This window comes from Brienomyrus brachyistius, chromosome 1 (assembly GCF_023856365.1).
Source record: "Brienomyrus brachyistius isolate T26 chromosome 1, BBRACH_0.4, whole genome shotgun sequence".
NCBI lineage: Eukaryota > Metazoa > Chordata > Actinopteri > Osteoglossiformes > Mormyridae > Brienomyrus > Brienomyrus brachyistius.
In genome coordinates, this window is record NC_064533.1 from 8,905,034 (window position 1) to 8,918,241 (window position 13,208).

General features: G+C 46.3%; 1 protein-coding gene across 1 annotated transcript; it reads right to left on the minus strand.

Annotated features, from left to right (window-relative positions):
• Positions 1-36: 36 nt before the first annotated feature.
• On the minus strand, positions 37-2,889 carry c1h12orf29 (chromosome 1 C12orf29 homolog). Its single transcript, XM_049011250.1, has 7 exons — positions 2,651-2,889; positions 2,113-2,230; positions 1,942-2,037; positions 1,678-1,794; positions 1,179-1,376; positions 933-1,102; positions 37-853 (listed from the first exon to the last, which is right to left on the minus strand). Exons 1-7 carry the CDS (start codon positions 2,738-2,740, stop codon positions 665-667), a joined length of 978 nt encoding a protein of 325 aa, XP_048867207.1. The 5' UTR covers positions 2,741-2,889; the 3' UTR covers positions 37-664.
• Positions 2,890-13,208: the final 10,319 nt, after the last annotated feature.

Consider the following 13,208-nt stretch of genomic DNA (forward strand, 5'->3'; position numbering starts at 1 on the left):
TACAGAAATGTCGTTTGTAACAGGAAGCCACTCCCATTCAGCAGATTTAAATATTTTAATAACATACAAGAAATACGGCTGCTGTCTGTAGACCAGCAGCATTAAATCGAACTCTTATGCAATGAGATCAGCCATATTTTGGAAATCAACTGACCAGAAGAATGCAGAAATGCAGAGGTCATGTACAGTTCAGAAAGGAATGTCTAAGTTTACACCCCCTTTTCAGCCCACCTTGTCTGCCCGCCTCACCTGAAAATCCTTAGCTTTGTTTCTGGGTGGAGGCCACTGAGTTTGAAATTAACTCTGACCTAGCAAACGTACAGGGTCCTGCTGCCTGTAGTGTTAGATTATATTCACTTATATTCCTGATAGCGTTCTTGCTGCTACTTAGCTAATTTAACCTTTGGCAATACAGCTTCAAATGACAAATCTGCAGTGACGGTTACCTTTGTGGAGTAAATATTTATACTGCAATGCACTCAGATGTGCAGAGATTAGCCTTTGCAAGCTGTGCTGTCTTGTGGGAATTTCAGGGAAACACACTCATTCAAAGCTAAAGGTCACTAGCGGATGAGGCTCTAGCCGACCACCATGCAAACATGAAACTACACAACGTTCATCAGATAAAAGCCAGAACGGCTTCAGATCCCACGTGCATTTCGGCTCATGTTTCCAGATGGATATCCTGAATATGATCAAAGCTCTGTCCTGCCAACCTTGAAAATGCGGCAAACAGGTCTTGCGATGAAATGTCCAGATCGAGGAGCGCCAAACTCAGGCTGATGACCACAGGTCTCGTGTTTAAGAAGGGGGCCCCGTTGGGCCAGTTTAATCCCAGGTGGTGACGGTGGAGCTAAAATCAAGCAGAAATGTAATTCACCACAAGACACTGGGTGACACCGGTACAGTGTGTTAGGATGCTAGATGCTCACCTTCACAAGAGTGCCATTGAGGCAGTGCCAGACGATACCCTCTACCTTCGCTTCCTCACAGTCGTGAAACCATCTCAGCAGCTGGCTGTAGTTCACAGGTGGGGGGTTACTGATCTGGAGAGCCCCATGGGGTACCAGAAGGTGGACTGGTCGTTTCTTGCTGCCCAATCCTAGCAAGCCAATCAGATCGAGTGTCAAACTAAGCAGAGAGGACGGCGAATGGAGCTTCAGGCCACACATTCTAACCATAGGGATTCGCATTGATGTTGGTTCCAATGAGCTCCAGAGTTTGCTCGAGCAGCTCAGAAAGAGGAACTGCGGCTATCTCAAGGACGTCTCCGTTGTCCGTGTTGGGCCTCAACACAAGCGCTACTCCCGCGTCGTAATTCACCGCCGACGCATGCCAGCAGTACTGCTTGCTGCTCTTCTCCACAGGAACCCAACCTAAATCAAAACACCAGACAATGACTCCACTGAGAAAGCATGTGATGATAAGGAACCTGTCATCCAAGTTTCATAATAAAGTATCAAATAGACAACATGGAATTTCCATGATATTCAACCAACAGGGCTGGATCTCGTTTAAATACATCTGTCAAAACACTCATATCCAACTTCAGAAAAGAGATTAATTTTGTATGATAAACAACGCAAAAGACAAATAAAACTAAGAACGACTTGAACCATTCACCCACATTCCTGAGCTATATCTTGTAGATCATCGTGGAGAGATATGATGCAATACCTGGAATGTGTCCGTTATCATCTGGTACTGGCTGTCCGTTCTGGTGCTGGACGCCAAGTGCAGGGATCCAGCACTCAGGAACACTTTTGAAGTCCTCTTCAATGTTCCAGGTGAAATCTAAATAAAGGTACTCACGTTTTTTTTTCCAAAATTGTATATACTAAATATGGATAAAAATAAAAACTATTAATAATGTCAGATTCTACTAGCTTAACTATTAGTTGAAATCAACAGCGCATTAAACAGTGAACCCTAATGCAATACCTTTGCAGCTGGTGTGGGACTGCAGAAATTTCTTGAACCTTTTGTCGGCCTGCTTATTGGGCTTCCTGTCCAGCCGAGCCCAAAGGCACGGCCGCCCTGCGGGGGGGAGAGAGCGCTTAGCACGTCCGGGAGACGCTTCGCGCTCAGTGACCTGCAGGGGGCGCAGCTTACCCTGGTATGAGGAAACGTAGCAGCAGGTTCCATCCAGCTTCTCCGTAGCTATCGAACTTTGCACGTGGGAGGCCTCCGCTCTTGGGTTCAGCTTCTCCGTAGCTACTACTTGAAAGTGCTACAGGCATAAAAGGTCTGTAAATGTGCGTGTCGGTCTGAGCCTCTCCCATGATGCATCAAGTCCGAGGACCTTCAATGAAAATTATGACTCGTTGCCTGCCAAACACTGCTAACCAGGCTGCTGCGTGTAACGGTAATGACAGGAATAATAATGTTTGCCCCGTGCTTGTGAAGCCCTATATCTTAGGCGAACTGGCGTCGTTGAATGGCGGTGTATGTCCCCTGCGATGGACTGGCAAACATCCAGTCCGGGCTGTCCCCGCCCTGTGCTGAGACTGGCTCTATTTTCCATTATTAGATTATAATACAAGTACCTTTTGCGCCATACAAAGCGGAACAGCATCCATAAGCGCTTATAGCACATGGCTCGTGTGTGACGTGTAACTGTAACGGCCAAAGGATGATGACGCAGACGCACCTGCAAATGGCGCTTCCTCGACGGCTCCTCTTTGACCTCCGTTAGAAAGACGCAGGGTACTTTTTGCTGAACAGCGGCCAGACGGCGCATTGTGCTGGTAAATCAGCCTGAGATCGCGCATTGACGGTTACTTTCTTCCTAGGAAATTCCGCGCATGTGCAATCTTACAGGCACAATGGCGCCGCGCCGCATCTCGGGACTTGTAGTTAATCGCCACGTGGGCGATACCGTGATACCTGAGGAGACCCAATCGTCTGACTGTCCCACATGAATGCAATTAACGAATGACATAAAGGGTTAAGCATAATAATCTGGTCTGGTACATGTAAAGTAGATTGTTTTGGATCTGATTCATTAATTCTTGTTCCCTGTCAGATAATTAGACGCCCTGATACACAACAGGCCATTTTATTGCATGAAAGTAACTAAAGACACGGTATAACAACGATGTCACTATTTCTTCTTATATCTCAGCATTTTGTCCTAGTTTGTTTATGGCATTGCGTTCTTGGTTTACTTTTAGCTTATATGTAAACACATGGATATGACTCCACTCAATTCACTGATTAATAATAGGCAAACGATTGCGTGAAATTGTTGTATGTTTGTCCTTGTTAAAGGGATGATGGGTCATTTCTCTTGCATTTATTCTGTAACAATTTTGTCTCACGATATTGGATTTTTAATAGCTTGCTTGCTGACGTTACGTTTTTGGTCAGAAAAACACATAAAGTGGATAAAATGGCAGTTATCTTTTTTTAAGTACTCACTGGTAATGGGTAAATTGCCTTTCACGCATGATTATATTAATATATTCCACTTTAATAAAAGTTCATTTTAAAAACTCGTATGAGATTAAATCGGCGATGATGCGGTGTTTATGCGGTGCGTCCACTAGGTGACAGTGTTTTAACACGGGTTAAAGCGTGTCCGCTCGCTTGACTCGCCTATCGAGTATGTATTAAGTCACTGACGTAGGTGTTGTTTCCTCTTCACGTTAAGGCTGTATTTCTTTTTTTCCCAGCTGAAGCACTCCCAGCACTTATTTTGTCTACGCCGCACAGCCAGGAATCATAGGCTAATGTGTAAACCAATGAGCATGACTTTCATTGACGTTTTATCTAGAGGCAGACAGTGCCGCTGATTTCCCACACACCTGCCATGAAGAGGGATGTTCCTGCAATCGTTGCCATGACATTGTAGCTAAAGGTTTAGCAGTTGATATTGATCAAGCCCAGGTAGGAAACCCTGAAATCCAGAGAAACAAGCTGCTTTCAGCCAAGCGCTGTAAGGATTGAGGAGAGGTATTATAAGGTTGTAAAGGAGGTTCTTTTTCATCCTTATGAACCATATGCAGATTTCCAGCAGCTGCAAAGGCTCCTGGGACATCCGCCAGTAGCCTGTAGATTTATACGCTGTATTCCTCGCCATAACACGTGTCCTGCCCTTCAGTCCTTTTTATCTTAGTTCAGTGTATAAGCTGTAGGGGTGTCAGAAAACTACCGACAGTCTTTGCAGGGCCCCCAAAACCTAATGTTGGGCCCCCTGATTGGCAAAACCCCCCCACAGAAGCTCTGCGTTTCTAGCTGTGTTCCTAGTTAACAGTCAGCTTGCAGATTAATAATGTCCATGGCCAGGAAAAATACCCCTTTTCATGTGAGATGAGCCAGTGGCCCTGGCATATGTCCGAATGTGACACTGGCACAGTGCACTGGAAGGAATTTATGTTCTTGAAGCCTGGATGCTGCTGGTGCCAGAATCTCTGATCACAGCTGCCTTTGCTGTGTGCTTGATTTCAGCTCAGTCCCCAGTGCAGGAGGGTCTAGGCTAAGCTTTTCCATGCCTTGCTCAGTGCAGATGGGCAATCTGTACATCCAGCTTGACAATGTGTCACTTTTTTGTACCTCTGTCATCCTTTGCTTAGAAACCTTTCCTCACATGACTCAGACCTCTGTCACTTTTGCAGGAGTATAAACTTATCCGTTTAATCTTTTTTTTCCCCCTAACTGCAGACAATGACGGATGTTAAACATGTGATGTTTCTCTCACTGCTCTTATTAAGATTCTGTCTGGTATGGCGTGCCTGAGTAGGGGACTTTACCTTTAAGAGAAGCGGCTCCCTTTAAGATCCTGCCTGCTTTGATGTTTCTCTTACTTTATTCCTCTTACTTACACTTAAAATAGACTCCTGGCCAAAATGATCCGTCTTTTTCACCTCCAGGTGTCTCTCTTTAGCTTCATGCTGTGCATGTTTCCGGGGATTGTTTGAACTTATAGCTTTTGAATCTTTATTTAAGCCAATTTAAACTGTATCCCGAAATGTGGGGGGGGGGGGGGGGGGGGATACTGCGGGGTTTATATATATATAAATTTTAATACAACACTTCTCAAATACTGGTTTTTAATATAAAAAGTCAAAATCTAAAACATAAAAATAATAAATTCCTTTTATAGGTGACTCAGCAGCCCAAGTCTGTGTGCCTGTGATTGGAAGGTTGCTGGTTCGAGCCCCGGCTTCAACAGAGCAGTCACATTTCTGTGAACCCCCCCCCCCCCAGCTCTGCACATTAGCTGGCCCTGTGCTCTGAGCCCCAAGTTATTGAGAGCAAGATGGAGTCAGTAACGATGAGCATTCCAGTGCACCTGTTCTTGTACAAATGGCAAATAAAGCATGTTTGTTGTTATATTAGAAGTAGACTTACAGTACAGGTCACCCTTTGCAACTTTCCCCCATTGCAGTGTCAATATGTCACGGGATTGGCATAAAAAATTAAATGGGAATCCTTTTTGGGAGTTTTGCGAAAGCCGCAGATGAAAGACAAAGGCCAGTTGATGGTAAAGCTGAGTTTCCATCAGGTGATGAAGTCGCATCTAGCACAGGTCGTTTTGCACACATATCTTTTAAAAAATGAAATCTGAAAAACAAAACTCAAGCAATAAAGCAATATAGAACTCAAATTAAAAAAAATACTCGCCCTTGAAATTTGTAGTGTAGACAGCGAGTAGACAGCTTATCTTTCATTCCTATAACATGTTGGTCTTGCACTGTATTCCCTGGCAAACATTCAGCTTTCATTCTTCCAGATTAAGCGAAGCACACAGCCCTGCAGGCTCCACGCTGCATCAGATCATCCGGGGTGTCGCTGCTGCTATTTCCCTGAAAATCACCTTAAGGCTGCTGACATTGACTGGGCTGATGAGATCTCCCTCTCCCCAGTCACTGTTACAGATAAGACCGGTTTTGTTGACAGACTGATGCTAGCCGAGACGCAACCTTGACCTTCTTTACTGTCGTTCTCTTTATCGTTTTGATGACTAAGGCTGGATTTGGAGGTATTTTGAGGAATGGCTCTGAGCCAACAGACACCCCCAGCTGCCTTGCTTTCTGTCCTCCTTTAAAATGATGGAGCCTCCTTGCTGCCCATTGAGTAAATGTCTCTTTGAATAATAATACTATTAATAATAATCCCACAGCACCCCCTTCTGGGTGTAGCCCCACCTGGTGCCCTATGCTGCCTGGAATTGGCTCCAGCATATGCACCTGTAAGACGGTAGGTCTGTAAGAAATGTATCTGTATCAGATTTATTAGGAAATTAATACAAGAGGCATAAAAGTTCAGACCAAGTCATGCACCTTCTAAGAAAATAAAACCTTGAGTTATTTATGTTTCATTGGTAGTACTAGGTGGCAAGAAGCGGATGTGAATGACAAATGTTTACAGAATGTTTATCAGTATCGTAGGTATGGCCGGTTAACTCCTAAAATGAGGAAACTACGTTACCCAGCATGCAGTGCACAACTTCCCAAAGAAGATGCAAATTTATGTGCCCGAGTCTGATTAGGTGACCGTTAAAGCGTGATGTTCTATCGCTCTTTGATTACTTGCCATATGAGTGCTGGCATTTACTGAATTTTTAAACCACAGGATGTATATATCTCTAGATAGTTCCCATCATAGCTTAAATTTCACCATTTGTGAACCAAGTAGCTTAAAAGAAGCTGTAATTATACATGGATAATTAATCGCTAATGCATCTTAAATGGGAGCAGGGCGGAAGGGCTTTGGGTTAGCCAAAAAATGCAGTATTGCTATCATGCGGAAGAGGTAGTGAGTTTTATTTAAGTGGTATATACAGGGGTAAAACTGAATATTTTTTTTCTACTAGCCGACTGAGCCAGTTCAGTTAGAAATGTAGTCCGACATGCAGTCTTTTCACTAGCGAGCAGGCTAGTATTGAGACTTAGTACTCGCCCTTCGTCTGAATCGCTCACGTCAGGCAAGCGGGTGGGCATATTTTCCAGTCTTATTATAAACAACAGGTAACAGGTAAAGCTCATAACCATCAGCCTGAATTAAAATATGTGAAGACACAGGCAATGTGCTGGACGCCCACCTTTGGTGACCTCACAGGACCCCAGCGAGGAGGTCCTCAGGAAGCCTTTTTCCTCATGGGCCGCAATGACTTCACTGGACGCCAGTGTTGTCACCTCAGGTCCACTGTGCTTGGTGTCACCTCAGGTCCGCTCGGCTTGGTGTCACCTCTGGCCTGCTGGGTTCGGTATCATCTAAGGTGTGTCAGGTTCAGATCTGCCGGGCTTGGTGGATTCAGTCTGGCGTCTTTTCATTCCTTTTCCAGCAGACTGGTGAACAATTTTTGCCCTCCTTAGCCTGAAAAGAGCCAGGCTTGCTGCAAGGGGTTTTTTTCTGGAAGCGTCGTTCACTAACCGCAATCTCGCCAAACATCAGCGGCTTCTGTATGCTGGCAGGTCTCCTGCTGATGTTTGTGAACCTGACGCTCGCTTTGTGTGTGTTTGTGTGTGGGGAAAGGTCCTGATTCTACACCTCACGGTCAGATGAGGTGGGGGTCTCAGCTCCTGCCCCCTCTGCATGGGGGGCCTTGACGCACCCCCCTTTAACGCCCTTTCTTAGGAAGGAGATGCAGCTGTAGAAGTCCTGAGTGGCTGTGTGGAGATGCTCTGCGCTTTGAAGTCGTGCTGAAATGCCCCACCGAGACCCTCAGTGGAGGGAAACGACTTCCTGTCTAATCAATGAAGGCAATAGTGCGGAGAAGAATCTCAGCCCAAATCTTTTCATGTTCAGCCTCCATAATGGGGTAGATCGATGTTCCTCGGCCATCACTCGGAAGGGCCGCCGGTCTGCATTCTGCTGTTTGTTTTGTCATCCTTAAAGCCCCTGGATGTAAATCATTGTGGCGAATCCAATTACCTTAACGGACAAGCGGACGGGCACTTGCTTGCCACGCTTTCAGCCCAGTTAACCGTGAGCTTTTAACTTGTCGCTGCACGGGCGTTCACTACTTTTCACCCTAAGCCCAAGAACATATCAGCCGCTGCTCCTGAACCCCAATATCAACCTCAGCTCAATTATTCCAGCTCAGAGGCTCCGGCTCCGTATAAAGACTCCGTGTTCGTGAAACCGTGAGCAGCACTGGATTTAATTTGCCACCAAAAGGGTTCAATTTGCAATACAAATGCGAGGCGGCGTCACAAATAAAAATGGTAATCGGCGCGAGGAAACAGGTTTAAATATGTGGAAAAGCCTCCTCATCCGCAAGCTAATTGGAACCCGACAGAGCGCTTTGACTTGCCGTCCACGCTGAGCCCCCCGCTCAGGCTAATCCGGGGGCCCTACGGCAGTCTGACAGCTCTTTCCATGGCACTGCGGGCTGCATGCTCCTACGGATGCGCAGACGTGCAGCTGCCTCAGTCCCGCATGGAGGCCGAGTCCAACGGGCTCACATTTCTGCTCCACATTCTGTCTGCTTTTTTTGTGGCCTTTCGTCACAGATGATAAAGGGCGTCTTCCTATGTGTCGCATTCTGTGACATTCACTGTTTTATTCTTCAGTTCTTTCTCAGCCTAGTTCATGTGGGGCCTGTACATATCTAATCCTGCTGAATCATGTATTTCCACCAGGATTGTATTAATCTTGTTTCTGGTTCACACTGATCAAGCCGATGGAAGCGGTGTCCCGTATAATTCGCCCCTCTCCTGCCTCCCTTTAACCCTCCGCGGGGCGGCTTCCCTAGTTGTCCTCCCAAGACGGCCATCTTGGCTGATGGTATATAATGTAGTGGCTTGTTGCTAAGCGATAATATTTCAGGGTGTTATTCTAACCCTGAGACTCCACCGTCTGTCCTGACGTAATGAATGATCTGAACTTCCAGAGGCATTATTGAAGTCCAGCCGTATTTCACCCGGGGAACGCAGGCTCGGTAATTAATAACGCTGATTCATGTGGATCCCAGTGATCCCCCTGAAATCAGCAGCTATCTGTCACAGAGGCTCATCATATGTTAGGCTACATCCACACGGCAAGTGGCATAATTTCCGTGCCGTCGTATGTAATGGGGAGAGCGGTGCCGCTCTCCGCTGGTGCGACGTTGCCTCGGGCGCCAAGCGCTGCCCGGTTTTTGCCACTTCAAAAAGTTCAAATCGATCTTTCAAAAAGTTCAAATCGATGTTCACCGAGTTCACGGTAGGTTCACCTAGGGACGGGTAGGTTTGGTGATTTGGAAACCAAACTGCTTAACAACATGGAGGAGAAACTAATAATTGCAGTGTCTCAGTACCCCGAATTATTTCATGTCACCTTAAAATCAAGTCTAGACTTAATTCAGTGAAAATCAGCTGGGTGGTGCATAAGTGCAGATACTCGGTTAGTGTTAATAAGCATGTTTAGCTAATTAAACAGAATTATAAATGCACTTTTCAATCCAACAGTAAGAGAGCAAGAACTTTCTTGGTGCAAACTAACAATGTAACTCATTTTGCTTCAGAGCGGAAAAACACTTTACAATTGCACTTATTTTTAGGACGAATGTTCTTTCATGTAGTATTCGCCCATCCAGTGCCTTTCGTAAGTGCCGGCCGGTTCACTGCTGGCGGTGTGAACCAGAAAGCTTTTTTTTGCCTGCGCTGAGCGGTTCGGTGCTTGCTGTGTGGATGCAGCCTTAGGGGATCTGAGAACACTGCCCATATCCAGGTGGACGTGACCTCCTCCTCGTGCCACCTGTCGTTTACAGAATAGCAGCCTCGCTCTGCATCCATCACCCATCTCCCAGGTCCTCTTCGTTTCGTTCAGTCCCAGATCCAGTTTATGTGTATTTCTGCAAAGCCATTATCTGCGTCATCCTCAAACAAAATGGTGCATTGCTGGATCTCTGAGTCGGTGACACGCAGGAAACGGTCGGGTGATTGCGGATGAGGTTGAGATTAAGGAGGCTTGAATGTTGGTCTGCATGCTCTTTGGTCTTGATTCCCCCATAGTGACTGAGGTTCTGGCAGAGCCATGGATGGATACGCGTCACGGTGAGACCTCTGTCTGGTTTGTGATGGGCCAGCGTCCTTCAGGCAGCTTGTTAGTGAGCACGCCCAGAGAATTCGCTATGACTCCATGTTGACCCACTTTCCCGTCATGTCACAACGTATGAGACTGGAACCTCATTGGTTCCATTTTTTCAGGTTATGTAATCATTACTGTCACATCAGCACCATCTGTGTATGCCTCATTACCTTTGAATATTCAGTTTATTTGAATGCATGCATACTTAATGATGCCTTTTTATATAGACGATTTACAAATACTACATAGAAGACGGTCTGCAGTGGCTTTTGTTAATCGCAGATTGAACACGGGCAAGCTAATGATTATTTTTACTAGCTGCTAATCAGTATTCTATTTAAATTCCGTTTTGAATATATTTAATTCCTCACACAAGTCTGGGTTGATCCATCTGTCCATCTCTGAACAACTGCTCCACCCTGAGGGGTTCCTGGGGTGGGGGAGGGGTCTTAAAGTACAAGGCAGGGGGCAACTTGGATGGGATGCCAGTTCATCTTCATCATCCTTATTATTATTATTATTATTATGTTGTTGTTGCATGTGAGACCTGCACTATCCCAGCAGTGACAGGACCTATACAAAGTATCCAAACACTCACAGTGATTTGATTGTCATCTGCCTCAGCAGTAGATGTTGATCATGAGTGAGACTGAAACTTCGCTCGTTAGTGCTGTCTATCATTTGGAGATTTATTTACTGATTGGGGGGGGGGGTGTTCCACAGAACTGGATTTCTTCATTAGCTAGATAACTTAATGTTAGGATTGCCCAATAGGAAAGTCACCTACCTCTCTTCCTATTGGACAGTCTTCACATTAGGCTTAAGTTATCCAGCTAACTGAGAAATCCTGCTTTGTGGAATACCCCCCAGGGAGTTAATTCAGGCCTCAACTAGCTGGCCCATGGGTCACATCAAAGCCCCCCCCCCTGGCCTGGCTGCGTCGCTTGTCATTCTGCACCTGGACATGACAAGCAGCTGTGGAAATGCACTTTGCTTTCGCAGTAATTAAAAGCACTTCACCAGATAACCCTAAAAGCAAGAAGTTCACGTAACAATGCGCAATCTAATTAACTGTGTTATCAAGCCGAAGTCGGCAGCGGAAAGTCTAATACAGTCCACTGAGCACGATGAAACACCTCTGTAATTCTATTGTTAGACTCTGAATCATTCATTCGCAATAAAGTATCCGGATGAGAAATCAATACGGAATTAAATAAGTGCACAGTGTTCGGTTATTTACGAGTGAGCACGCTATGGACCAGGCAGAGGCATCTTTGCTCTCGCTTTCATGTTACCTTAGTGCCACTTCAGCGGGGGGAATATCTCTGCCGTGTAATTCAGTTATTTCCCCTCAAAGAGTCCCGAAGTTCCAAGGATGGCAGCCTGGACATACAGTAAAGAGGCAAAGAAGTGTCTTTGGATGGTGTGGGTGAGTCGGACATGGTTCTGGGGGGGGAGCTCGATGATGCAGGAAAGCCTCGTGAGATGTTTCTCCAGCCCTAGACAGGCCACACTGGCATGTCATCTTTTAAGGTCTGAGCTCAAGGTCAGCAAATTTTGGATGAGAGCCTGCAGAGAAAAAAAGCCCATTAGTGGATCCACTGGAGGTTCATCTCCCTTGTGGTGCAGACCCCCTCCCCAATGCCCTGGAGACCTCCGGTACTCTTAGTGCCGCCAAAGCAGACTGATGAGTCGCTCGCTCACACCGGCCCCCGGCCAGCCGAAAGGAGCGAGTCGCCTCGATGCACTGGAGCAGGCCAGTATTTCACCGACCCCGTCCCAAAAAGAGTGTATATTAGGCCAATTTTCCTCGTGTATTTTTAGCTGTGGTGTCATCCCAGGCTACCAACGGCAGCTCTTTAGAAGCTTAACGTCTCAAACGTGGCAGGTTTGGACGGCAGGAGTGAAAAGGCTCCATAAACGGCGAGCCGCTAGGAATTCGAAACTCTGTCGCGTGGCCGTGAGCCTCTGACACCGTGAGCCTCTGACGCCGTGAGCCTCTTTTTCACAGCATTGATCGGTCACATATAAACACGAGTAGCATGCGATCATTCCGTAGTTTATCCCTGTGTTAATTGTATTTACCATCAGATCCTGCCCTGGGATGTTTAGAATGTCATTTCTGGTGATGGTTACCTAATTATTTCTCTGCCACTGCCTTGGGAAATGGACTCTGATGTTCGGAGCAGGGAGGAGAAACACTGAGCAAAGCACCTTCCCTGGAGCCTTTTTTTCTGGAATCTTCTCACAGCCTGTATTGATTACATTCAGTCTGACATGGGACTGGTGAAATGCGGAGGTGGCTATATTACCTCCCGTCAGACGTCTTTCAACGGTAAATAAAGAAATGCATTTAATGACTTTCATGACGTTAGCACTGTCGCCTCGCACCTCGGGGCCAGGGGCTGGAGTGTGTGGAGTTTGTGTGTTCTCTCGTGTTGTCGGGGGGTTTCCTCCAGGTACTCCCCGCAGTCCAAAAACAAACTGAGGTTACTTGGATTTCCCAAATTGCCTGTAGGTGTGTGTGTGTGTATGTGGATGGTGTGTGTGTGTGGATGGTGTGTGTGTGTGGTGTGTGTTTGTGTGTGTGAGTGGATGGTGTGTGTGTGTGTGTGTGTGTGTGTGAGTGGATGGTGTGTGAGTGGATGGTGTGTGTGTGTGTGTGTGTGTGTGTGTGAGTGGATGGTGTGTGAGTGGATGGTGTGTGTGTGTGTGTGTGAGTGGATGGTGTGTGTGTGTGTGTGTGAGTGGATGGTGTGTGTGTGTGAGTGGATGGTGTGTGTGTGAGTGGATGGTGTGTGTGTGTGTGTGAGTGAGTGGATGGTGTGTATGTGTGAGTGGATGGTGTGTGTGCATGCGTGTGTGTGTGTTTATGCCCTGTGATCGAGTTGGTGCCCCGTCATGGGTTCCTCCCTGCCTTACAGCCATAGGTTCTAGGCCCCCTGCAACCCTGAATAGGACAAGCATGTATAGATGGATGACAAAGTTTTGACATGTGAACAACTACTTATTTCTGTCGTAATTCCTCAGCCAATTGGAGCAGGTTTTGAGGGGTTATATCTTATGATCATGTGTTGTTCTCTTTGCAGTCCTTCACGGTCGTGTCCCTCCTGACTGCACGTTTCGGCCTCATTACAGCCTATTAATATTTTTTTAAATATCGCTTACAGTAGCAACAAAGGCCAATACGT

Coding starts and splice junctions, on each gene's coding strand:
- c1h12orf29 (XM_049011250.1), bottom strand. CDS start 2,740: ATGCGCCGTCTGGCCGCTGTTCAGCAAAAAGTACCCTGCGTCTTTCTA. Junction 1,103..1,178: donor CATCAATGCGAATCCCTATG/GTTAGAATGTGT, acceptor TTGGCTTGCTAG/GATTGGGCAGCAAGAAACGA. Junction 854..932: donor TCAATGGCACTCTTGTGAAG/GTGAGCATCTAG, acceptor GCTTGATTTTAG/CTCCACCGTCACCACCTGGG.